General features: G+C 41.0%; 1 protein-coding gene across 12 annotated transcripts in view; it reads left to right on the top strand.

The window, feature by feature from the left end:
- The window catches only part of CELF4 (CUGBP Elav-like family member 4), an 865,251-nt gene that overhangs the window by 801,922 nt on the left and 37,637 nt on the right, over positions 1-25,692 (top strand). For 6 of the 12 annotated variants that reach the window (XR_010090871.1, XM_063453833.1, XM_063453832.1 and 3 more), the window contains exon 11: positions 13,806-13,949. Coding sequence is in view for 11 of the 12 variants with exons in the window: in XM_063453833.1 (XP_063309903.1) it covers positions 13,806-13,949 (144 nt within the window). In the remaining variant the exon portion in view is untranslated. The remainder of the gene's footprint in view (positions 1-13,805; positions 13,950-25,692) is intronic. The other 6 variants (XM_063453839.1, XM_063453836.1, XM_063453837.1 and 3 more) reach the window with 2 other exon arrangements.

The following is a 25,692-nucleotide window of genomic DNA, read 5'->3' as shown; positions in this document are numbered from 1 at the left end:
TGTGTCATTTTACACAGCGTGGGGAAGTTCTTTGGAAGTTCTGATTGGCTTAAACCAGACATTGTATAGCAATTTTATAACAATGTTTGGTATTTAGTGAATATTCCACCAATATATTCCCCTGTATAACAATGTTTGGCATTTAGTGAATATTCCCCTATATAACAATGTTTGGTATTTAGTGAATATTCCCCTATATAACAATGTTTGGTATTTAGTGAATATTCCCTTGTATAATAATGTTTGGCATTTAGTGACTATTCCCCTATATAACAATGTTTGGTATTTAGTGAATATTCCCCTGTATAACAATGTTTGGCATTTAGTGAATATTCCCCTATATAACAATGTTTGGCAATTAGTGAATATTCCCCTGTATAATAATGTTTGGTACTTAGTGAATATTCCCCTGTACTTAATCCACCAATTAGAGTGTTATGAGTCAAATTACACAGCGTGGGAAAATTCCACAGAACTTTCCCACGCTGTGTAAAATGACACAGAGCACTCTGATTGGTGGATTTCAAGCTAACCAATCAGAGTGCTGTGACAGGTAAATGTAGAGACTTACCTGTCAGTCTCTTCATTTACCTGTCAGAGCATTCTGATTGGATGCTTAAACCCACCAATCAGAGTGCTTTGAGCCTAATTGCAGGGTGGGGCAAGGCTTTATAAGCCTTCCCCCGCCCTGCAGAGCTCAGTCTGCGCGGAGCCCTCGCCGGGTGAAGATGGATTATTTTCTTTTGCGCTCATTTTTATTTTTTCATTTTTTTTATTGCGTCGGTTATTATGGATATTTATTTGGCCTTTTTTGGGGCTGAAAAAAGAAGATTTTAGAAGAAAGAAAACATCGAATGGTAATTATTATTATTTTTTTTTACAGGTTCTTAGTTAAATGTCCCCCCCTCATTATTTTTAGGGTGAGGGGGCTAGGTAGGGGGATCATTTTTTTTGGGGGGGGGGTGACTAGGGGTTTGGGGACCCCTAGTCACCTGGGGGGACATTTTTTTAGGGCCCCCCCTATTGGTTTTTAGGGCTCCCACCTGCCGCTCAGGTGTGGGGGCCGGGGGGGAGGACAATAGGTCCCCCCCTATTGGTATTTAGGGCCCCCACCCGCCGCTCAGGGGTGGGGGCCAGGGAGGAGGACAATAGGTCCCCCCTATTGGTATTTAGGGCCCCCACCCACCGCTCAGGGGTGGGGGCTGGGGGGAGGACAATAGGTCCCCCCCTATTGGTATTTAGGGCCGCCGCTCAGGGGTGGGGGCCGGGGGAGGACAATAGGTCCCCCCCAATTTGTATTTAGGGCCCCCACCCACCGCTCAGGGGTGGGGGCCAGGGGGGAGGACATTAGCCCCCCCCAATTTGTGTTTAGGGCCCCCACCCACCGCTCAGGGGTGGGGGCCAGGGGGGAGGACAATAGGTCCTCCCCACTTTTTTTTACTTTAGGGCCCCCACCCGCTCAGGGAGGGGGGACCCTTTTTTTTTTTAAATAGTAATAGGGGGTGGACCGATGTTCGCCAGGGACTATTCGCCCACAAATCGTTCGGGACATCACTACAGATGGAGCAAAACAAGAGAAACAGTTGATGCTGAAGCCAGGATAGAAACTGGATTATTCAATAAACTCGCAATCTTAGCAAATGAAAATCAGAATGGCAAAATGTAGGAAAAAAATTGCTGATCTGGAAAAATCTCCAAATAAACTAAAATCATGACTTGTGTATTTAGCCTAAATGTTGCCATTTATATTTAAATTTGCTACAATTTAGAGTTTAGTGAATAACACCATCTATAAGTAATAAAGTCTGTCCACGTGGAACCTCTCTGGAGTGATTGCAAGGAGAACTGGAAAATGTGTCGCAGAGTATTTGCTTTCTTTTAAAGTACTATAGAAGCAAGGCCCTATTTAAGATAGCTTGGTTCCCCTCACTTCCACTGGCGTTTGGCAAGCTATTTCAGCCATAGAAACTCTCTACCACATGTGTAGTAGTGATGTCGCGAGCACAACATTTTCGGTTCGCGAACGGCGGACGCGAACTTCCGGAAACGTTCGCAAACCGGCGAACCGGGCGAACCGCCATTGACTTCAATGGGCAGGCGAATTTTAAAACCCACAGGGACTCTTACTGGCCACAAAAGTGATGGAAAAGTTGTTTGAAGGGGATTAACACCTGGACTGTGGCATGCCGGAGGGGGATCCATGACAAAACTCCCATAGAAAATTACACAGTTGATGCAGAGTCTGGTTTTAATCCATAAAGGGCATAAATCACCTAACATTCCTAAATAGCAATCGATGTGGATTGACACCTGACATATGACATATTGACACCTTGACATATGGATTGACACCTGTCCTCAGAGACCCTGATACACACTGACACAGAACAGAATAGGGACTGTTCCCCCTACATAGGGTCACTTGGCAGATATGGATTGACACCTATCCTAAGGATCCCTGATACACACTGACACAGAGCAGAATAGGGACTGTTCCCCCTACATAGGGTCACTTGGCAGATATGGATTGACACCTGTCCTCAGAGATCATGATACCCACTGACACAGAGCAGAAAAGAGATTGTTCCCCCTACATAGGGTCACTTGGCAGATATGGATTGACACCTGTCCTCAGAGCCCCTGATACACACTGACACAGAGCAGAATAGAGACTGTTCCCCCTACATAGGGTCACTTGGCAGATATGGATTGACACCTGTCCTCAGAGATCATGATACCCACTGACACAGAGCAGAAAAGAGACTGTTCCCCCTACATAGGGTCACTTGGCAGATATGGATTGACACCTGTCCTCAGAGCCCCTGATACACACTGACACAGAGCAGAATAGGGACTGTCCCCCCTACATAGGGTCACTTGGCAGATATGGATTGACACCTGTCCTCAGAGACCTAATTGTGTAATAATTGTCTTGTGTAATAATGTCTTGTCTTGCACACTGTTATTCTTAGCCAGCATCTGTGATGGGAAATCAGGCAGTCATCTAAACGTTTAGATTGAGCTTTAGCTTAGAACACCCTTGAAAGTGTTTAAGGAGATTAGGGCTAGTTTAGAGGATTCTTCTTAGACCTCTCTGAGTCTTTATAGCCCTTCTACCTATCCAGCATTTCTGGAAACTAGCTAAGAGAAAGGGTGGCTGTGTGTCTGTGATACATTTAACTTTATATCACCTTATTGACACTTTATCACTCTGGTCTCCATACTCTCTGCCTATACCCATCTATTTAGAGGGAATTTCCTTGCACCTGCCAATATTATACATGTGTCAACTTGCCCAACTTCAATGCCGCCAATAAATGTGTTCCGTTGTCATAAACCACTTTGCCGATATCCAGTTGCTGCGGAGTCAGCCACTTTTCCACTTGTGCGTTCAGGGTGGACAGGAGTGCTTGTCCGGTGTGACTCTCTGCTTTCAAGCAAGCCAAACCCAAGACGGCGTGACACTGCCGTATCCAGGATGTGGAATAGTACCTGGGGAGCTGGGGGTGTGCCGTTGATGTGGAGCAAAACGCAGCAGCAGGAGAGGACTCAGCCAAGGAGGTTATGGAAGAGGATGGAGTAGGAGGAGTAGAGGAGGCGGCAGCAGGCCTGCCTGCAAGTTGTGGCGGTGTCATCAACTCCTCTGCAGAGCCACGCATTCCATGCTTGGCAGCCGTCAGCAGTTTTACCCAATGCGCAGTGTAGGTGATATACCTGCCCTGACCATGCTTTGCAGACCAGGTATCAGTGGTCAGATGGACCCTTGCCCCAACACTGTGTGCCAGACATGCCATTACTTCCTTTTGCACAATCGAGTACAGGTTAGGGATTGCCTTTTGTGAAAATAAATTTCGGCCGGGTACCTTCCACTGCGGTATCCAAATAGCTAAAAAAAATTTGAATGCCTCAGACTCCACCAGCTTGTATGGTAAAAGCTGGCGGGCTAATAGTTCAGACAAGCCAGCTGTCAGACGCTGGGCAAGGGGGTGACTTTCTGACATTGGCTTCTTACGCTCAAACATGTCCTTGACAGACACCTGACTGTGGGCAGATGAGCGGGAACTGCTCAAGGCGAGAGACGGAGTGGCGAATGGTTGAGAGGGGGCAAGGAGGACAGCAGTGGTTGACGTGGCTGAAGATGCTGGACCAGGAGGAGGATGGCGGCTTTGAGTTTGTGTGCTGCTTGTACTCATGTGTTGATCCCATAGGCGTTTGTGATGTGCGATCATGTGCCTACGCAAAGCAGTTGTACCTAGGTGGGTGTTGGACTTCCCACGACTCAGTTTCTTTTGGCACAGGTTGCAAATGGCATCGCTGTTGTCAGAGGCATGAACACAAAAAAAATGCCACACTGCTGAGCTCTGCAATGACGGCATTCTGGTGGTGGACACAGTATGCGTTGATTGGCATGCTGTCGGGCTGACCCCGGGTGCTGATGCATGCTGTCTGACTGTGCCACTAGCTCCTTGCGACGACCTCCCCCTCCTTCCAACTCGTCTCCTCCTCCTCCTCTCTGTCTCCCCATCTGAACTTTCGCCCTGTTCTTCTTCTTGCCGAGCGGGCACCCACGTGACATCCATGGACGCATCGTCATCATCAACCGATTCACTTGTATCTGACAGCTCAGCAAAGGAAGCAGCAGCGGGTACCACATCATCATCATCATCATCACACCGTACGTCCATGTGTATAATGCTGCCTGCCTGAGATATATCCCTGTTACCTACATCCTCTGGCAATAATGGTTGCGCATCACTCATTTCTTCAAACGGATGTGTAAATAACTCCACTGACATACCAAGTGAAGCAGCTGTGGTGCTAGTGTTGGTGGTGGCGGCAGGCGGGTGAGTGGTATCTTGAGAGGTGACCAAAGCTAAGCTGTAGGAGGATGGTGCGTCAAGGTTCCGAGCGGAAGCTGTAGAAGATTGAGTGCCCTGTGTTAGCCAGTCAACTATGTCCTTAGAACTTTCAAGTTCAGGGTACGTGGCCTCTGAAAACTGGGCATTATTCTAGGGCAAAAGGGAATCACAGCACCACGACCACGATGGCCCCTGCGGGCTGGCCTGCTTCTGCCTGTCATTTTTTTTTGGATTAGTGGTACTATGCGTGCAAGCTACTGTGCGACTAGATATGAGTGGCACTGTGCAGTGGCAGAGGTTGGCAGAGTACACGCTGTAGGCCTGACACACCCGCTTGAAGACAACTAACTGCTATTCAATCTATAACAGTGAAAAAAATGTTTTTGTTTTTAAATCAACGCTATTGTGACACCAGATATGAGTGGCAATGTGCACTTGCAGAGGTTGGCAGAGTACACACTAAAGGCCTGACACCCAGACGCTTGCAGACAACTAACTGCTATTAGCTTACAGTGAAAAACTTTTTTTCGTTTTAAAGGCACGCTATAGAGACACCAGATATGAGTAGCAAAGTACACTGGCAAAGGTTGGCAGAGTACACGCTGAAGGCCTGACACCCAGACGCTTGCAGACAACTAACTGCTATTAGCTTACAGTGAAAAACTTTTTTTCGTTTTAAAGGCACGCTATAGAGACACCAGATATGAGTAGCAAAGTACACTGGCAAAGGTTGGCAGAGTACACGCTGAAGGCCTGACACCCAGACGCTTGCAGACAACTAACTGCTATTAGCTTACAGTGAAAAACTTTTTTTTTCTTTTTAAAGGCACGCTATAGAGACACCAGATATGAGTGGCAAAGTACACTGGCAGAGGTTGGCAGAGTACACGCTGAAGGCCTGACACCCAAACGCTTGCAGTCAACTAACTGCTATTAGCTTACAGTGAAAAATGTATTTTATTTTTAAACACACGCTATTGTGACACCAGATATGAGTGGCAAAGTACACTGGCAGAGGTTGGCAGAGTACACGCTGAAGGCCTGACACCCGCTTTAATGATACTGACTGCTATTAGCTTACAGTGAAAAACTTTTTTTCTTTTTAAAGGCACGCTATAGTGACACCAGATATGAGTGGCAAAGTGCACTTGCAGAGGTTAGCAGAGTACACGCTGAAGGCCTGACACCCGCTTTAAGGACACTGACTGCTATTAGCTTACAGTGAAAAACTTTTTTTCTTTTTAAAGGCACGCTATAGTGACACCAGATATGAGTGGCAAAGTGCACTTGCAGAGGTTAGCAGAGTACACGCTGAAGGCCTGACACCCGCTTTAAGGACACTGACTGCTATTAGCTTACAGTGAAAAACTTTTTTTCTTTTTAAAGGCACGCTATAGTGACACCAGATATGAGTGGCAAAGTGCACTTGCAGAGGTTAGCAGAGTACACGCTGAAGGCCTGACACCCGCTTTAAGGACACTGACTGCTATTAGCTTACAGTGAAAAACTTTTTTTCTTTTTAAAGGCACGCTATAGTGACACCAGATATGAGTGGCAAAGTGCACTTGCAGAGGTTAGCAGAGTACACGCTGAAGGCCTGACACCCGCTTTAAGGACACTGACTGCTATTAGCTTACAGTGAAAAACTTTTTTTCTTTTTAAAGGCACGCTATAGTGACACCAGATATGAGTGGCAAAGTGCACTTGCAGAGGTTAGCAGAGTACACGCTGAAGGCCTGACACCCGCTTTAAGGACACTGACTGCTATTAGCTTACAGTGAAAAACTTTTTTTCTTTTTAAAGGCACGCTATAGTGACACCAAATATGAGTGGCAAAGTGCACTTGCAGAGGTTAGCAGAGTACACGCTGAAGGCCTGACACCCGCTTTAACCCCTTAAGGACACATGACATGTGTGACATGTCATGATTCCCTTTTATTCCAGAAGTTTGGTCCTTAAGGGGTTAAGGACACTGACTGCTATTAGCTCACAGTGAAAAACGTTTTTTCTTTTTAAAGGCACGCTATAGTGACACCAGATATGAGTGGCAAAGTGCACTTGCAGAGGTTAGCAGAGTACACGCTGAAGGCCTGACACCCGCTTTAAGGACACTGACTGCTATTAGCTTACAGTGAAAAACTTTTTTTCTTTTTAAAGGCACGCTATAGTGACACCAGATATGAGTGGCAAAGTGCACTTGCAGAGGTTAGCAGAGTACACGCTGAAGGCCTGACACCCGCTTTAAGGACACTGACTGCTATTAGCTTACAGTGAAAAACTTTTTTTCTTTTTAAAGGCACGCTATAGTGACACCAGATATGAGTGGCAAAGTGCACTTGCAGAGGTTAGCAGAGTACACGCTGAAGGCCTGACACCCGCTTTAAGGACACTGACTGCTATTAGCTTACAGTGAAAAACTTTTTTTCTTTTTAAAGGCACGCTATAGTGACACCAAATATGAGTGGCAAAGTGCACTTGCAGAGGTTAGCAGAGTACACGCTGAAGGCCTGACACCCGCTTTAACCCCTTAAGGACACATGACATGTGTGACATGTCATGATTCCCTTTTATTCCAGAAGTTTGGTCCTTAAGGGGTTAAGGACACTGACTGCTATTAGCTCACAGTGAAAAACGTTTTTTCTTTTTAAAGGCACGCTATAGAGACACCAGATATGAGTGGCAAAGTACACTGGCAGAGGTTGGCAGAGTACACGCTGAAGGCCTGACACCCAGACGCTTGCAGACAACTAACTGCTATTCAATCTATTACAGTGAAAAAAACATGTTTGTTTTTAAATGCAAGCTTAAGCTATTGTGACACCAGATATGAGTGGTGGCACTGGGCAAGTGGGCACAGTATCCACTGTGAGCCTGACATAGAAGCTGGCAGGCAAGCAACTGCAATTACATTACACAGAAAAAAAAAAGCAGACTGATGTTCTAGCCCTAAAAAGGGCTTTTTAGGGTGCTGTCCTTACAGCAGAGATCAGATGAGTCCTTCAGGACTGTAGTTGACACTGAATACCCTAGCCTAGCTATCAATTTCCCTATCTAATGAGCAGCAGCTACACTTTCCCTCCTCTGTCTAAGAATGCAGCTTCAGAATGGATGCTGTACAGGAGGTGGGAGGGTCTGGAAGGGAGGGTCTGCTGCTAATTTGCTGGAATGTATCTGCTGACCGTGAGGCACAGGGTCAAAGTTTACTCAATTATGACGCCGCAGTTCGGTACATCACTAATGTGTAGTCAAAGAAGCCCATTCAGTGGAATTGTGTACAGTGAGACTAATGACCTATCTCTTTTCCATCAGTTACTTTTAAAGTAACACTTCTACAAAAACCTTAACTGTGAAAAGCTCTTAGCAAGAGAAAAGTGCTGAACCATAGAAACATAGAATGTGACGGCAGATAAGAACCATTCGGCCCATCTAGTCTGCCCAATTTTTTTCAATAATTTAATTAGTCCCTGGCCTTACCTTATAGTTAGGATAGCCTTATGCCTATCCCACACATGCTTAAACTCCTTTACTGTGTTAACCTCTACCACTTCAGCTGGAAGGCTATGGTGACAGGAAAGCTGCCTCTCTATAATGGGTATGAACACACTCAGGAAGGCTGACATCAGCTACAAAGACCTTAAGGACATTTTCTAGAATCTAGACCAGAGCAGTTGAATCAATAATTCTTCTAGAACTTCTGGTCTAAAGAAACCAGCTCACTATACTCCTACCCATTCACAGACACTACTATGCCAGAACCTGGGAAGAGGCAACATTTATGTGACATGTCCAGTTGTAATGCAACCTGAAATACAAGGTACAATTTTGCTCCTAGAATCCCAGACTCATATATACACACTGAACACGGGACAATCTAGAGAGAAATTATCTCTCGAAACAATCTTTCTGTCACCATCGTCCTCTTCACTGAGATATAAATAGCAGAAAGGACCTTCGAGGATCTGTCCTAGAAAGCAAGCCGAACGAATGCAAACCCATTACTTGACATCACAGGAGAGATTTTTTTTCTCAAATTTTTTGACATAAGTAGAGCATGCATTTGTGAGGAAGGTCTTGCAAAAACACACAAAATTGTGAAAAAAAAATGTGTGTATGAGAAAGACTTTTAATTTGGAGTTGGAAAAAGTATGGGAGTTTTTATTCGTTTGTTTTCCCAGCAATGCTGTATTGCAGATCACACATAATGACTTACAAATATAAAATCATGACGCAAAATTACTGACCACACAAAAATGCACATACTCATTACACAGTAATGTATTCATCATGGTAAAATATTCACTTACCACACAACAGATTATTAATCACACAGATACACACACACTGACCACACAACAGTTAATCACAATAATGCACACACTGAAACCACAAAACCACTACATTATATTAATCTTAGTAATACACAAGCTGGACCCAAAACAGCACATTGATCATCGTAGCTCACACATTGACCCCACAGCCAGTGGTGTATCCTGGTTTTGTGCTGCCCTAGGCACAAACAACAAATTTTCTATTAAATGTTTACAAAATGCACTGAAGCACATGGTGACTTAGAACTAACATTTACATATTAAGTTGTATTACGCATGAATGGCCAAATAAATGGCCTACTCTCACGCTATTTTTACGACACACAGATATTCAAACAGGCACTATACAAGAATAGATCATTACAGAGTCATCCAGCTTCCGAAAGACTCATCTGGTAATTAGGACTACATCGCAACTGCCATCAACTGGCTGTACAAACATTGTAGAGCAAGCTACACGTTAGTGGACCTCATTCAATTTTATATTTACCATGACTTGTCATAAACACAGTGTCCAAACCTAAGATATTGATAGACAATGACTGGCACTTCAGCTTTTGTGAGATTGAAATCATATTTGCCAGCTAAGAGGTTAGCTGATTACTACAAAAAAAAACAGTCCCCAGTTGTGCCTTTGTCAATGTGCCAGAAGTTGGATTTTCTTGGCCTAAATCTTCTGTCTGAACTGATCCCAAAAATGGGTCTGAGGTGATCATGTCATTGGTGACAAAAATAAAAGCCACCACATATGATACCTTTCCTGCAATAGTCTGCACTAAAACTGCCTAAATGCCTCTTAGCTGTTTTCATGCCCACAGACAGACTATCTGGCAGCCAAACGAGAACAAGGGCTTGATGTTCCTAATTCCTGATTCCAAAGTAATGGCTGGCTAAACCTTAATTGGAAAATGCCATTCAATTGAGCACACAGCTCTCTAGAGTTCATTCTGACTACCAGTCAATTGTCTGTTCAACAAGCCCCAAATTGGCATAAGTACTTTCATTTTTTTGGGGGGATCCCAGGATGTATTTCCCTAGTTGTCAACCAATCGTCCTGTTTTGTAGTGAATAACTAACACCTCTGAGAGTTCTTTACTAATAGCTTTGGTTCTCTCAAAGCATCCATTGGAGTTCATGGTATCCATCTCAAGCTTTGGAAAGTAATCACCACATAAGTTACAAGGCAATTTTCAGAGAACATTTTTCCTGCTTTATATAATTTAAACAGGCCCATTCCTTCCAACATTGTTGAATCTTAATCGGGCAGTGGGCAGCCACTGTTTCTACTGCACCTTCTTATTCCGTGTTTGAACCCAAAATAGAAAAATTGATTAAGGCAATCGGATAGAGAATATGCATTCCTCAGTATTAGAAAGCTCATTTTTAAATGAAACACATTATCCCAGAAATTTCATTATTGATTCCATTCATCTCTTATATTTTTTAATACATTTTATATATATTTTTTTTGGATATACGATATATCGAGCAGTTGTGCCTTACATGGTGTAAACATCAAGATCTCTAGGAGTCTTATTGTATTACATGTTCCAATTTGTTCAGTGGTATCAGTGCAGAGTGGTACAAAAACGTCATGGTCTGATCATTATCTAACTCAAGTCCAGGTCAATGACCCATAGTGAGAAAGAACTTATGGATCCTGCTACATTCCAAGAGGTTCTGGAAGTCTACTGCCTTCAGCAGTAATATTTTGAGGAATAGACTGATTGGGACAGTTTCGTACTGAAGTCTGCTATGGCCACTATTGCTACTTAATGCAGCTGTGTTTTACACATATGAACTAGTGACCCCTGGTACTCTAGGGATCACCAAAAGCACGAAAGAGCACTCCACTGACCTAAAGCGCTCTAGCCTGCTGAAGTGTTTTATGTTTGAAGGGTGTATCCTCTTTTTTCATTTTTTTGAAAATAAAAATTGTCACTTTTTATAAATGAACCTTGTTTACACTCCCGTGGCAATCATTCAAACAGCTGATCCTGTTACTTCCTGTTTTGGTTAGCTCAGTGTAGCTAAACTAAAGAGGCAGCAATTACCCAGAGCACCTGCCTTGCAAAGACTTATCATTGAGCTGCATTGGGAAGTCTGGTTGGACAGCTAGAGAAAGGTTTTGCAAACCGTTTTAGCTATACCTCCAATGAAAAACATGCAGAATTAAATGTCCGTATATTTTCAGTGGGGTATATTTACTAAACAGTGATATTTTTTAATATTTTTGTAATTGGTAAGTGGAGTTTCCTCTTAAGTGACAGATGGAAAAAAATTAGCCTAGCTGAAGTCGTGTGGGCATTGGCAGACTGACTGAGCCTAAATACTAAGATTCATGCAAGATAAGTATTTTTGTTATCTCAAACAAAAAGCATTTTTAGGATGGTTGATATCCCCAGAGTAATTGCTGAGTGACTATTAATAAGCTTTTCTGGACCTAGGCAACAAGCTCTCCTACACCCTGCTTTGGTTCGTAAGCAACCTTGTCTTAACTGGATTTGAGCTTGTATCGTCATCCACTGTTAAACATACATCAGCTACTGTGCAGTTGACCACATGTGGCCATGTCTGCTGCCTTGCTCTGGCTCCCTAGAGAGCTCTCCAGCAAGCCTGCCCATATAAAAACTGAGTTAGAAAAAGTAGATCTGTTTGAGAATATTTACAAACTCGGCTATTGTGACTTAAAATTGGGCACTTTGGTTTTTAGCTGTCTAGTACTAAACCATTAGAAGTTAATTTTGCTCATTCATACGTCTGTCACAGTTGAGGTATACATTCAGTTGTCGCCCAGAAGGCATTACTAACTCGTACATCTCAGAAGGGGGTAAGTGTATGGTTAACGTTTTTTGGTTAATTATCTTTTATCTTTGCCCGTACACCCTCGGCTTTAGATTGCTATTTTTGGTCACCTCTGAACTTATGTGGTTGTGCGAAATGCGGAGATCAGCTGTTCCTTCACAAAAGCCCTCTTAGCAAATTAGTAGGGAAAATTGTGCTTAGCAAATATTCATTAGAACTTCATTTTCTATTAATACAAGAAAGTGCTCTGGGCCCCTAAATGTAATCACGCTGAGACAGAGGAATTTTAATGTGCTTTAAATGGGCATCTGTCAGTTTACTGATCTATCTTCCTTGTGTCTATCGGTGAGGTGAATGAATTATATGCAGTGAATACAAGGGGTGAGTGGGGGGACTTCCCTTGTGTCCCCCCCTTTTCATTCTGCCAAAAGCAATCTGAGACCTGACAAAATAAAAAAATAAAAAACCTGCCCTTCTATGCAAAGTAGTATTTTCGAATCTATTTTGTGTACATCGGAATAAGTAATTAACAATGTCACACTTGTTAATTTACAGATCCAGTGCTATTTAACCCATTAGATGCCAGTCGATACAGTTGCCACTTTTTATTATTTTGGGACACTTGTGAATTCTTCATTTGCTTTATGTGGAATTTATATGTTCCCAGTGTAAAATCAATTAACTAATCATGTCTGTAATCCAAAAGGAACTGCAGTGATTAGTAAACTGTTCTCACACCAAAGCATAGGAATTCTATCTTATGTTTAAGTACCGACAGACAGAATAAAGAATTCATGAGTCCCAAAAACAAAATTGGTGAAGTGCAGAAAAAATGAGCTGCAACTCCAGTGTTCCATTGAAAATGGTGAATATGCTGCACCCATTCTGTATGTTAATAAACTAGCAAAATACACCAGAATATTTTGTTCTTAATCATAACTAAAGAAGTGCTACATAATGCCACATACAATAATGATAGAGGTGGTTATTCCTAAAGCATATATGGGTCTCATACGGATGGATTTCTTGAACTTATATGAACATAACCACTACAATGAGCTATAGTAGTAATGAGGCTTAAGGTGTCCCACAAAGAACAATTATGTGGCTCCAGGTGGCCCACATTAGACAAATATGTATCACCTTCATAACTGTGAAATGTACCGTTTATCATTGTAGGTTCTAGGTTTCACAACTGATAATTACATAGGCTGAAGATGTGTCCATCAAGTTCAGCCTTCCTCACATTTGTTTTTGCTGTTGGTCCAAAAAAAAGGAAAAAAAAAAACAAACAGTTTCAAGCACTTCCAATTTTGCAACAAACTACGACAAAAAATCCCTCTTGACCCTAGAATGACAGTCAGATGTATCCTTGGATCAAGAAGCTATTACCCTACAGTTAAAAAATTATATCATTTAATATATCTTGTTTTTGCAAGTATGCAGCTAGTTGCTGTTTAAACATATCTACAGACTCTGATAAAACCACTTCTTCAAGCAAATAATTCCACATCCTTATTGTTCTTCCACATCCTTATTGATCACTGTGTTTTCAAGGCATTATCACTGTTTTTTGTTTGTTTCATAACCCTTTGTGAAAATTTGCCATACTAGTCCACCAATAGGTCATCCCCAAAGCAAAACCACGGGTTCATGCTAAACCTAACAGAAAACAGGAAGATTCTAAAGATGGTATCATGAACATCACTCTTTTACCAGTTTAGCCTATATTTACACTTTTATTACATGATTTAGGTTTATTTATTAGCTGTTCGTCTTCGCTATATAGCATGTACTTCTTTTTTCCTTGTAGGACCTGAAGGCTGCAACCTGTTTATCTACCATCTGCCCCAGGAATTTGGGGATGCCGAGCTGATGCAGATGTTCCTGCCTTTCGGTAATGTCATCTCCTCGAAAGTGTTTGTGGATCGGGCGACAAACCAAAGTAAATGCTTTGGTGGGTAAAGATAATAAAAAAAATTAGATTCATCCAGGAAAAGGGCTTTTCTCTAAATACTTAATTTTTAGAATGTTTTTCTTTCTTTTAATTTTAATTTTTGATTACTTTTTTTTTCTTTCCTCCCTTGTATGTTTTATGCTTAAACTCTGCTTTTTTTTGATATTTTATTAAGTAATAACTTGAAAGGTGATCTCGCGGATCTGGGAGGAAATTAGAATTCTGGGTAACTCTTTGAGCACCAATAGGGAGTGGATGTATATTCTAATCTCTAGATTGGTTGAATGACAGGAGCTATGGCATGTATTTGGTCCAATTCCATGATTCTAACATCTGCAATGTGATTCCCTAAACGATTAAGGTTTTCTAAAGTCTCACTGATTTTAGAGAATACATTGAAAGGATAATGATTAAACACAGGTCGCTGTCTTTGATTTGCCTAATAACCTGAAGTAAAGATGTGAAGCTGTTAATACCTGAACTCTGAACAGACATAAGACCTTCTTATACTCGTAATTTGCATCTGCTTCAGAAAATTACCACGGTCATTAGTTAAACTTTATTCTTGATCCTTTGGTCAGAAAGATATAATGAGGAAAGAAAAAAAAATGTAAATAAAATCATTATATTTGTTGTTTTAGGAAAGTAAAGCCCCAGAAATTCAGGCAATTGTTGTCGAATCCTACCAAAATGTATTCTAATATTATTTGAAGAATGATCAGTTGATGTTTCTTGTTCATATCAAGCCGTGTTCTCTATAATCACATTTTGCAAAGAATTCAGCAATTGAATATTTACAAAGAGAATCTTTATAACAACCACACCCAGCAGTTTTTTAATTGAACGTGCAGACTGGGCGGTGCGATTGAAAATTTACGAACTGTTTCAGTTTGATAGCTCCAAAGAGTAAATTAATGGGGATATTAGAGGGAAAGTGTTATACTATGTTTTTCCTACTAAGTATTTCTTAGTTGCCTCATGGTTGGATTATTTTTTTAGTTATTCAATTAAAAGGGATTTGTAGTGACATCACAACCTGGTTTAAAACTTTGAAGCAAAGGAACCACTCTTAAATATAGTGACCCTTTAAAATTACTGTTTGAGTCAAAAGACAGAAACCACCCATATACCTTGTAAGAGGCATCATACTAGATTATCTCATTACCCTTATTTAATTGAACAATGGGTGAACCTATGGAATAGGTTACTCTACCAGTCTGTCAACTTGATCGTTGCCATCTCAAATGCAGGAAAATTCTATATGTATTTTTGGTGGTGCCAATTTTTGAATTAATAAAGAATATAAAGATCCAGAGAGGATAAAACATCGATAGAATGAAATTGTATCTGTTGTGAAATTATATCCATTACTCTAAATATGTTTACATTATATTTAATACACATATTTACTGGAAGACATGTGTTGTATGGTATGATTGTTTTTAAAGGAATCAATTATGTTACTCAGTGAAACACTTTGAAAATGTAATTATCAAAGATAAGGCTACCTCTGGTGTAGACTTTTTAAAACCTGATGTAATTACTCATACATGTAGGTCAATAGATAGGTACATCTCAATCTGAGGGTTATGGGAAACCTAATTCTATCGAACTCAAGGTTCTACCACTGCTCAAGGTTCTAATGTCATCTAGTTGTTCCTTCTGTAAAAGTCAGTCTTTAGCTGTGAGTTTAACACTGGGCTGGAGTTTGTGGAAACCTGCGCAGAAGTGCCCCACCAAAAAATGAACACAAAGCCAGAACTATCACAAAAAGTGCATCAGACTTGACTACATTTTCTCTCTAAGCTTAGTGGGGAAATTCTGATGCATGTTTCCATCAGCAATAAATAGCACACAAATCAATTGAAAACCAAGTTATATTTTTGAGTTAATGGTACTGAGGACACCCATACATACATGACATGCATGTGTGAGATATTCTAATATATTGACGAATGTGATAGATGTATAGACAAACAGGCAGACAGATAACTTCGCAATGTGAGCCTGGGGTACCTGCAAGATCCTGCACTTCCTTTCTACACTAATGTGGCTTACTTTGACACTTGTATATATGTTTTGTATGTTAAAGAAGCACTCCAGGTTTTATAACAACTTTATCTCAATAAAGTCATTATGGGGCTGTAGGTCCTGGACATGGTATTACCACCTTTCCTTATGGAGTTAAAACATTTTCAAATGGTTTTACCATAAAGTTTTCATCATGGTACCCATTTAGTCGGCCCCTTTGCCCTCTATACCCACACTAATGAGGAGGTATCCCTTGGGCGCTAGTAATAGGATGAGAACATCAGCTGATGCTCTCAGCCTTTCAATGGCTGCCCATTGCGAAATATGCATACCTTGTCAAAGGATTCCTTGCAATGGCCAGCCAGACATAGGCCGAGAGCATCAGGTGATACTATCAGCCTATCACCAGCACCAAGAGAAACACTTCCCCATTGGTACCTGAGGAGCAGGCAAAAGGGCTGAGCAGATGGACACTGTGAAGTCAACTATGGATATCAAAAAGCCCATAAGACAACACTCAGGACCTACTGAACCCATAATAAATTAATCAAGATGAAGTTGTTAAGGGCCTGGAATGTTCTTTTAAGAATATTAAATGCTAAATGCAATCTAGCAATTTTAATGTAGAATAATAAAAGTTTAGAATCCTCAAAATTCTGGTGATCATTTCCTGGTTTATGTAGAGCATTATGTGTTATTATTTAGTTCTGCTTTGTATTTAACGCGAGTAAATACTTCATTGATGTTTCCTACCAGGGTAAAACTCTGAGGACATGCCAACGATGCTGCTTGCGTTACTGGCAATGTTCAAAGTCGCAATGTAAAGGAGTGTAATCACCCAGAGAAAGGACAAGTCAGTAAATGCACAACAGACTAACTGACACCTTCCTGGTTGGCCCCACTAAAGGCAGACTGTGCATAGTGCACCACTTAAAAATGAGATCTATGCATGGTCCGTGCACCCTGACACCATTCAGAACAGCGCAATAATTTCTTATGATGCTTGCTGGGGACAGTTGCCTGTTGTCCCTACATGTGTGACACCAGGGAACCAACCCAGGATGGTAGGAAAGGACCTCAAAATCTGAACTGTTTTGCTAGATCCAGAACATTCTGGAGGTATATATTAGTGCATCGGTAGGCAACATTTCGGAAGCATTATGCTGAAGTAAAGCTCTGAAGTCCTTGAGGGTGCCAGCCCTTTTTGTTAGGGCAACATTTATGTAATTTAGTGAATTCTGCGTGTGTAATGTATTGGTTTGACGGCTGCTTTTTGAGGTTTTGTGTGTGATTGTGTGGGCTGTGCATGGTGTTGTGTATGTATGTGAGCTGTATGTATTGTATGTGTGTACGTTATGTATGTCTGTTGGGATTTCTGTAGTGTTATGCAAGTATATACAATAGTATTGTGTGTCTGGAGTGGTTTGAGGCATTGCGTGCAATGGGATGTTCTTGGGTTTGTTTGTGTAGGCTTTGTTGTATTGGGTGTTTGTGATTATGGGCCTATTGTTATGTATGTGTGCTATGAAATTGTGTGTGATGTCTGTGATGTTAAAGGGAAACTCCAGGCACCAAATCAACTTCATCTAAATTAAGTTGTTATGGTACCAAGAATCCTATGGAGACACTCTAACCTCAAATGGTTAAACCATTCTTAAAGGGACACTCCAGGCACCCAGACCACTTCAGCTCATTGGAGTGGTCTGGGTGCCAACTCCCACTACCCTTAACCCTGCAAGTGTAATTATTGCAGTTTTTTTAAAACTGCAATATTTACCTTGCAGGGTTAAGTCCTCCCCTAGTGGCTGTCTATTAGACAGCCACTAGAGGACACTTCCTGCTTCATAGCACAGGTTTTCTGTGCTAGAGCGTCGCTGGACGTCCTCACGCTGTGTGAGGACCTCCAGCGTCGCTCTATTCCCCATAGGGAAGCATTGAAATTCATTTTCAATGCTTTCCTATGGGGTGCGCTAATGCGCATGCGCGGCATTGCCGCGCATGCGCATTAGGTCTCCTCGGCCGGCGGGCGAGATCAGTCTCGCCCACCGGCCGACGTAACCAGAAGGAGGAGCGGCGGGGGAGGAGGAAGCAGCGACGTGGGACCTGTCGCTGCCCCTGGTAAGTGACTGAAGGGGTTTTCACCCCTTCAGTAACCGGGGATTGGTGGGTGGGAGGGAGAGGGACCCTCCAGTGCCAGAAAAACGGATCGTTTTTCTGGCACTGGAGTTTCCCTTTAAATAGTGTAATACCAAAGTTGCCTTCAGCAGTGATGTCCATATTTACCCTGGTGGCATGCGGCTTCTGAATTTTCAGATTCAGGAAGCACAGAATAACACTAGGCAGACACTCTCAGCCAGTCAATGACTCCCCATTCACGAAACTGGTTTGGAAAAGGTACGTTTGTTTCGAAGCCAGCTTAGTGAATGGGGAGTCACTGATTGGCTGAGAGCATCAGCTAACCGCTCTTAGTTAATCATTGGTGCCCCTGTCCACGCTTCCTGAATCTGACAATTCCTGGGGAGGAGAGGAGAGGAGGTGCTGGAGGCAACTTTGGGGTTAAACCATTCAAGAACGGTTTAACCCCTTGAGGTAAGAGTGCCTCCGGTGGCCTCCTGGCACCATAACAACTTAGTTTAAATTAAGTTGTTGTGGTCCATGGAGTGTCCCTTTAAGTATGTGTATGTTGGTTGATTGTACTATTTATGAACAGGATGTCTTTGGTGTTGTGTGTTTGTGAAATGTTTGTAGCACTGTTTGTGTTTATGTTGGTTGCCTGTTATGTTATGAGTGTGTTAGCAGTCTGTGTTTTTATATTTTTAGTATGTAGTTGGATGTAGTACTGTGTGTGTGATATGACTGTCTGTAGTATTGTGTGGAACAGCTGTTTGCAAAGTTGTGTATATGTGAATATCTGCAATGTTGTGTGGGTAGTGTACGTGGGAGAGGCAGTTGCAGGGGAATTGTGGGGCTCTTTATATACATATTAATTAATATTTTGCTTAATTTTAAATAAAAGCTATTGGAAAGATTTTTGTATGCCCCTCGCTCTTGCCTACCTTTGCAGAGCTGTATGGATCTTGCAGTCTGCATCTTCCAAGGGTGCAGGACAGTTTGTTTCTTCTAGTGATTTTCCAGTGAGACAGAGCATAGCCACAGTAACATGTTCTGAATCACAGAGAAGTGCCAGATTGCGAGAGGCATTTGAGGTGCAGACCATAGGCTTCCTTGCACTTTGGGAACTTGGACATGCTGGGCTGGCCAGAGAGAACCTCTGATCTGCTCTTCTGGTCTATTTGTGTCTGGCAACCTTGCTTGCGATTCAGAGGGGCCTGCCGACCCCTGGGTTAAAATAATTGTCAACAATACTTAGTACTGTTGAGTGTTATTAAAATCCACCAGCTGTGTGATTGTCCAGAATAAAAACTGCACAAATTATTTTTAGAAGTAATTTTGACGTGTATATTCAAGATAATGTCAGGAACACTTATACTATGTAGAACTGCAAAACTTCCAAAATACAGAACAGAAGGCAGACTAGAGTTTGGTTGTATAAGCCTGTCTAAATTGAATCCAGAGGGCTTTCTTTACTATGATTTATTGTTTACAGTGAATTTTGATGAATCAATTACCAAGCTGCAAAATCTAGCCCACAATAGCGAGAATGTTTCCAAGATGACGTATCTGACATAAATATTCCAATTCGTTCGCTAATTTGCCACAGTTGAGCGAATGTTCAGCGAATAAGTCCCTGAGCTTCTCTGTGCACAGCAAGTCTGCTCTGGGCTCAAGGAGATCATTTTACATTAAACATTTGAAGCCCTCAAACACTTTTTCGTAGGAATGTAAAGATAAAAAAATGCTTGTTAAGCAAGACCCCTTTCCAAACTCGGCGCACATCATTAGGCTGAAACATTCAGCAGCACCTGTGCTCCTGAACAGGGGGGGGGGGGGTGGAATCTGAAGAAGGGAAAAATAATTTGCAGGAGACGCAACAAGATACAGTGCATCCCATTATATTATAAGTCTGCATCATTCTCTATCACAAATGATTGGACGTAGTTCAGGACATGAAAAAATTGCTTTCATGCATTGATTCGGAGAGTTGGGAGGCAACATGGCACGCTCTAAAATCTACAGTTCTGTATTTAACCCTTTTCAGTTAAACAGGGGCATTTGTCTAGCAGGAATTAGTTAACCCTATAACTATCAAAACACACAGAAACCAACAACATATTCTTGAAATGTGCGGATATAATCCAATTTTTCCCAGCAGAAGAGATTCAGATTTTCGGTTACTTAGCCTTCACTGCCAAAAATGTAAGATTTTTTTAGGGTGGCCGGACTTCGGCCGTATGGTGGTTTGGCTCGCTCGAATTCGAAGATTCAAGAAAACGAACCAGACAAACAAAAAGGGAGACAAAATAATTTAGCAAGAAAAGGTAACCAATAGAGGGGAAAAAGGAAGGAGCAGAAAAAAAGTCTATATTTAAATATTATATATTTATTCAATACAGAAATATCTAAATATATACATTTTTTTACCGTTCTTCCTTTTTTCTTCTATTGGTCACTTATCATTTTAACTGTGTATAAAATCAACATTTACTCGCTGTTTCCCAGCAATCAATCATCTTTTTTTTTGGGGGGGGGGGGCACAATGGATAGAATTCAGAAACACGAATCAAAACGAACATGCTTAGCCGTTGCAGGTTTTCCCGGGTTCGTGATTCGGCTACATTCCAGCTCAGAATTCACCTGACCTGTCCAAATTCAGATTAATTGCAGCAAATTAAACAAATTTATTTGTTACTTGTACCTTGATGAGAAAACCATTGTAAAACAAAAACCAAAGTAAAATGTACGTATTGTATTATATCACCTTTGTTTCTCAATACTTGTTTGACAAGGTCTGTTCCCATTACAATGCAAACTCTCATCATAAAATCTGCAGGATGGGAACTCTTAACACGACTCATTCTACCATCAAGCTCATTTCTTATACGTTATTTTTATGACTTGATTGGCGAGTTATTTTAAACCCTTCTGAATCAGCATCACCAAGCAACATGTTTGAAATTGTATTGCACACAATTAAATTATGTAATATATCTAATTTCGTACACGCTTACATAATATTATCCAGTGTGATGTCCCACATTCCCTACCGAGTTATATATTCAAACATTCCATTAACTGAATTTATTGATACCGCACTATCCTATGTAAAGGTTACATCTTTTTTTTTTTTTTTTTTTTTTAAGAGGCACAATCGATTCTCTGAAAGCAATATTTCCTGAACCCATCCCTTCAGTAAATGCCAGTGAACTCATTTACTGAGTTTTTAAGTGGAGCACACTTCTGCAATATGGATGTACTCATGCACATTCAGGTTTAAACTTTTGAAAATGCTGTTTAAGTATGTGCACCTGCAGAATTTCTTCCATAAGGTGGTATATGCTCACCGTGGTGGTTAAATCTAGTATTACAGCTGTGCCAGTACAACCTTGTATACAGGGTGAAAAAATAAAAAACAGCCTTAATACAAAAAAATACAAAAATGGCACAGTGCATAGCTAAGTTTCAATTGCAACAAAAAAAATTATTTTATTATTATTATTTTATTATATATATAGCGTCAGCAAATTCAGTAGCACTGTACAATGAGTGGACTAACAGACACGTAATTGTAACCAGACAAATGGATGCACAGGAACAGAGGGGTTGAGGGCCCTGCTCAATGAGCTTACATGCTTGAGGGAGTGGGGTAAAGTGACACAAAGGGTATAAGTAGGGGTAATGAAATAGGTTGCTAGAAAAGTATTCACGGGGGGGTGGGGGGGGGGGGGTGAAAACCCGCTAACAGTTTAAATGATATGCCCTCCTGAAGAAGTTTGTTTTCAAAGATTTTTTGAAAGAGTAGAGACTGGGTAAAAGTCTAATGGAGAAGAGAAGGGAGTTCCACAGAAAAGGTGCAGCTTTGGAGAAGTCTTGGAGGGGAGCATCAGATGTGGGAGTACGGACAGAGGAGAGACGTAGGTCTTTGCCAGAGCGCAGGGGCATCGACGGGACATACTTGTGTATTAGAGAGGATAGGTAGGCTGGAGAAGCATCATGTAGCAATCTAGTGTTATCTAATATGAGTTCTTGCTTATCCTAGGGTAAATCCTTTAAAACTCAATAAAAATGTTATTGGAGAAAAATGTGACATGACTGTGCCACTTTAAATAATCTGACATCCTCCAGCAACATATGTTTATTAATAGAGTAATAATAAATTATATCCTTTCATATTGTCCTGTTTCCTATCTTAAATTGTTTTCCCCAGACTTACAAAGGTAAATGTAAAACTTTATCAGAGTGATCTGAGGGGGGCCAGGGAGCTAAATACTAAATGTAATGCGGTAGTGTTTCTTGAGCACAGAACACTAATATGCGTCATTTGCCTCACTGCCCTTGTCTATAACTCTATTATCACATATCTCAAGTAAAACTTTAGTCAAGTCATGTGATCTAAGTGTGATGTGGACATATGGCGTGAGTCATGTTTTTATTTAAAATATATGGCTTTGCATAATCTTAAAATATATTTTTAAAAAAGTATATATTGCATGAGCACCGATCCCGACTTGAGTATTTCCCATCTAGTAACTGTAACTGGTAGTCCACAAAAATGACAGTGTTGCATGTAAGCTACTACAGCTCTACGAAGATTTATAGTCGGCTTCCAAAACCGAGACAACCAATGAAATAATGGAACATTCGCAGGATGTGAGAATTTAAAGTGAATTTAAATTGAGGCCAAAGTAGCCGAAATCATAGCTGACTTTGAGATTTTTTTTCCTGTGTGGCTATATTGATCTCAAATTTGAAATTCGCATTGCATTCACATTGACTTCTCACGTCAGTGACTAACCCTGTAGGTAGTAAAATAATATGTCTATGTCCAGGTTAGACAGTAAGAAATTGCCATGATCTTCATTTTTAGTGGTTCTTTGAGCGGCGCTGTGCTAGTTTCTCCTACTATATTCATGGCTTGCGGCCTGCCACCTTTTACCTTTACGACCTATATAACAGACTCAGCTAGTGAAATAATTAATCGGCCACAGCAATGATATTTCACAACCAAGTACAGCTTAGATGGAGAAAGGGGTACTAATTCTAACTTTTTACCTCAGTAATGAAAAATGGTTGAGGCCTATATTTATTTCAATCAAAACATTTAGGACAATAATTACTAACCTTGGCGCTAACATGTATAGGAAATACACTTCCCAAGATGCTCAGCCAGTGCTTAAACATAACACAGGGCAGTAGGGATATTTAGATTGGCTAGACATTATGGGAACTGTAGTCTCATAGGAAGAGAAAGCTAAAATTATCGCTGTCTATTCTATTGGCAAGTCACTTTTCAAACAGGATAATTGCATGTTTTATCTACACATATTCCCAGTATCTATATATATATATATATATACATCCTTTGAACTTGAGGATTTGTGTGACACACTATATGATGGCTACATTGTTGTCGGAAATCAGCTGGTGCCATTTTTAAGTTGTTAAATGAACAGAGCTTTTAAACTTGGCGTCTGTTGGCACAGCTGACTTTTACATGCGGCCACATTCCATGAAATTGCACATTTTCATCCTGATATCACAGAAAAACAGCCGTTCAGTTTAGCCTCGGCTTTAATGGAAAAATGATATGTTATATGAGCCTCTCTTTTAACTTGTATTCCCTGATTCATCTAGTACATAGCTCACATTTAGAGATATCTATAAAGCTGCAGGAAGCCTGCTAAAGGTGATGATTTGGGGATTCTGGTGAACATTTAATTGGTTTGGGGACAGAAACCAGAAATGCATGCTAACTTTTACAAAGAGTAAAACATTAAGTGGAAGGATAGCTAAGCAGTAAAATGTAAGTTGAAACCTTGTACAGTAAAATCTATTAATTAGCTGCCAATTCAATTGAAATGCTAGTAACTAACAATTCCTATTCCAGACAGACTTTTTTGGGTCCCTTTCCCGCCACCCCGTGCCAATGAAGTCCAACAGATTATGAGCTTGTTATTACGTGACCTTGTAGTCTGAGACATTTTAGAGGCATTTTAACCCATATAAATAAGTTTCTATATTGCTCTGTGTAGAAGCTGGTCTGTCATGTCTAGCCTAGTCTTTTTGATGGCCACCAGTGTCACCAGCCATTGGCTCTACCCCAAACCAGATCTGTCCCACCAACCTACTATCCTGTTTCATACTTGCCAGTGTTGGCAAATATGAAGTGCTAGGAGTGTATTCATTAAATTACCAAACTGTACTGAACTGAACTGTGTTTGTGATCCTTCAGATGTCTTTTGGGACTCTAATGGGGATTTCCCATGTCATTTATGATCATTTTCTCATTGGCATAGTTTATTTCTAATCACATCAGGAAACTATTTTGCATCCAGGAATTTGTAAGGAATGTGCTCCTGTGGATAGAAATATGGATTCCCAAAGTGCCTGTACAATATGCATTAACAAGGCTCATAATTTAAAGACCTGCGCTTCCAGTCAGGCCGGAACGTTACTTGCCACTGCCAGTCTGGAGTGTCAGTGGCATACGAATTGGGGATAAATTGCTACTCTCCAGAGTTGAATGTTTACTCCCCAATGGTGAGTTGAGAGTGGAAATTTTGAGCCATAACATTAGCATTTTATTGTGAGTATATAAGACCACATACGGCATATAGAAGAAAAGGAATGCATTCTCTAAGTGCAGTCTGCAATTTTAGTGCCTCATGGTCAACATACAAGACATGGTCTGAAATAGTTTTTTCGATACAGTTTGTACAATGCTGCTCGGGGGACATCAGATACTGTTTGTTTAAGACAATTAATTTGGGGAAAGCAAAATGAGAGGCAGAAAGGGGAAGGTAAGCCTGATATTTTTTTTTTGTTTTTTAAGCTGAAAAATAAATTATCTGTGTATACAAGGTTAGGGTCAGGTGGCAAAGGGATTCTGTTGATGCATACACAGGGCTGATGTGAAATTATTACAAGTTCCAGTGTTGGCTTGTTCACAAAAATGCTTTGAGGGAACATTAGTGCCAGATATGGCATGCAAAACAATGGGGTGTATAGAATAAACACCACTTTGCAGTGAATTGCAACATGTAGGCAAAAAAAAGTTGATTTGGAAAAGCAAAAACTCAGGCATAGTCACTTATGTTGGCCAAAATGTTGCATTATGGTTTTCAAATTACTACAATTTGTAGTAGCTATCTCACTGGCATTGCACGTGTAAACAGAACGCAAAATTGTGCATGAATTTAAATTTGCTTGTTGTGTTGAGAGAGATGGTCCCGGGAACAATGTCATTAATTATCCCCAAAAAGTTCTCTTTCTGCTCCATGAACAGCAAAAAGAACTTTGCTATAGAAAGGTGTAAATACTTCATACAGGGCGTAAGACTACTAAACATTGTATTCCTGTCCTGCATTCATTTACAAAATAGGACAAGTCAAATCACTCAAGAAGAAATGCAGGTCAATTGCATCCCATCCCCTGCCACATTTGCAAACCAAAAAGATTCTGGGTAACTGTGGAATGAATTCATTATGTTTGAAATTTTGAAGAATTGACAAGGGAATTGCAACTTTTAGGCCAAACTAACCAAATTTGAATAGTTTCCCGACAAAGCTAATTTTCTAATTCAGCTACTTCCATG

This window comes from Pelobates fuscus, chromosome 5 (genome assembly GCF_036172605.1).
Source record: "Pelobates fuscus isolate aPelFus1 chromosome 5, aPelFus1.pri, whole genome shotgun sequence".
Lineage (NCBI taxonomy): Eukaryota > Metazoa > Chordata > Amphibia > Anura > Pelobatidae > Pelobates > Pelobates fuscus.
Note: the sequence above shows the minus strand (reverse complement) of the source record. Positions and strands in the feature narration are given on the sequence as shown.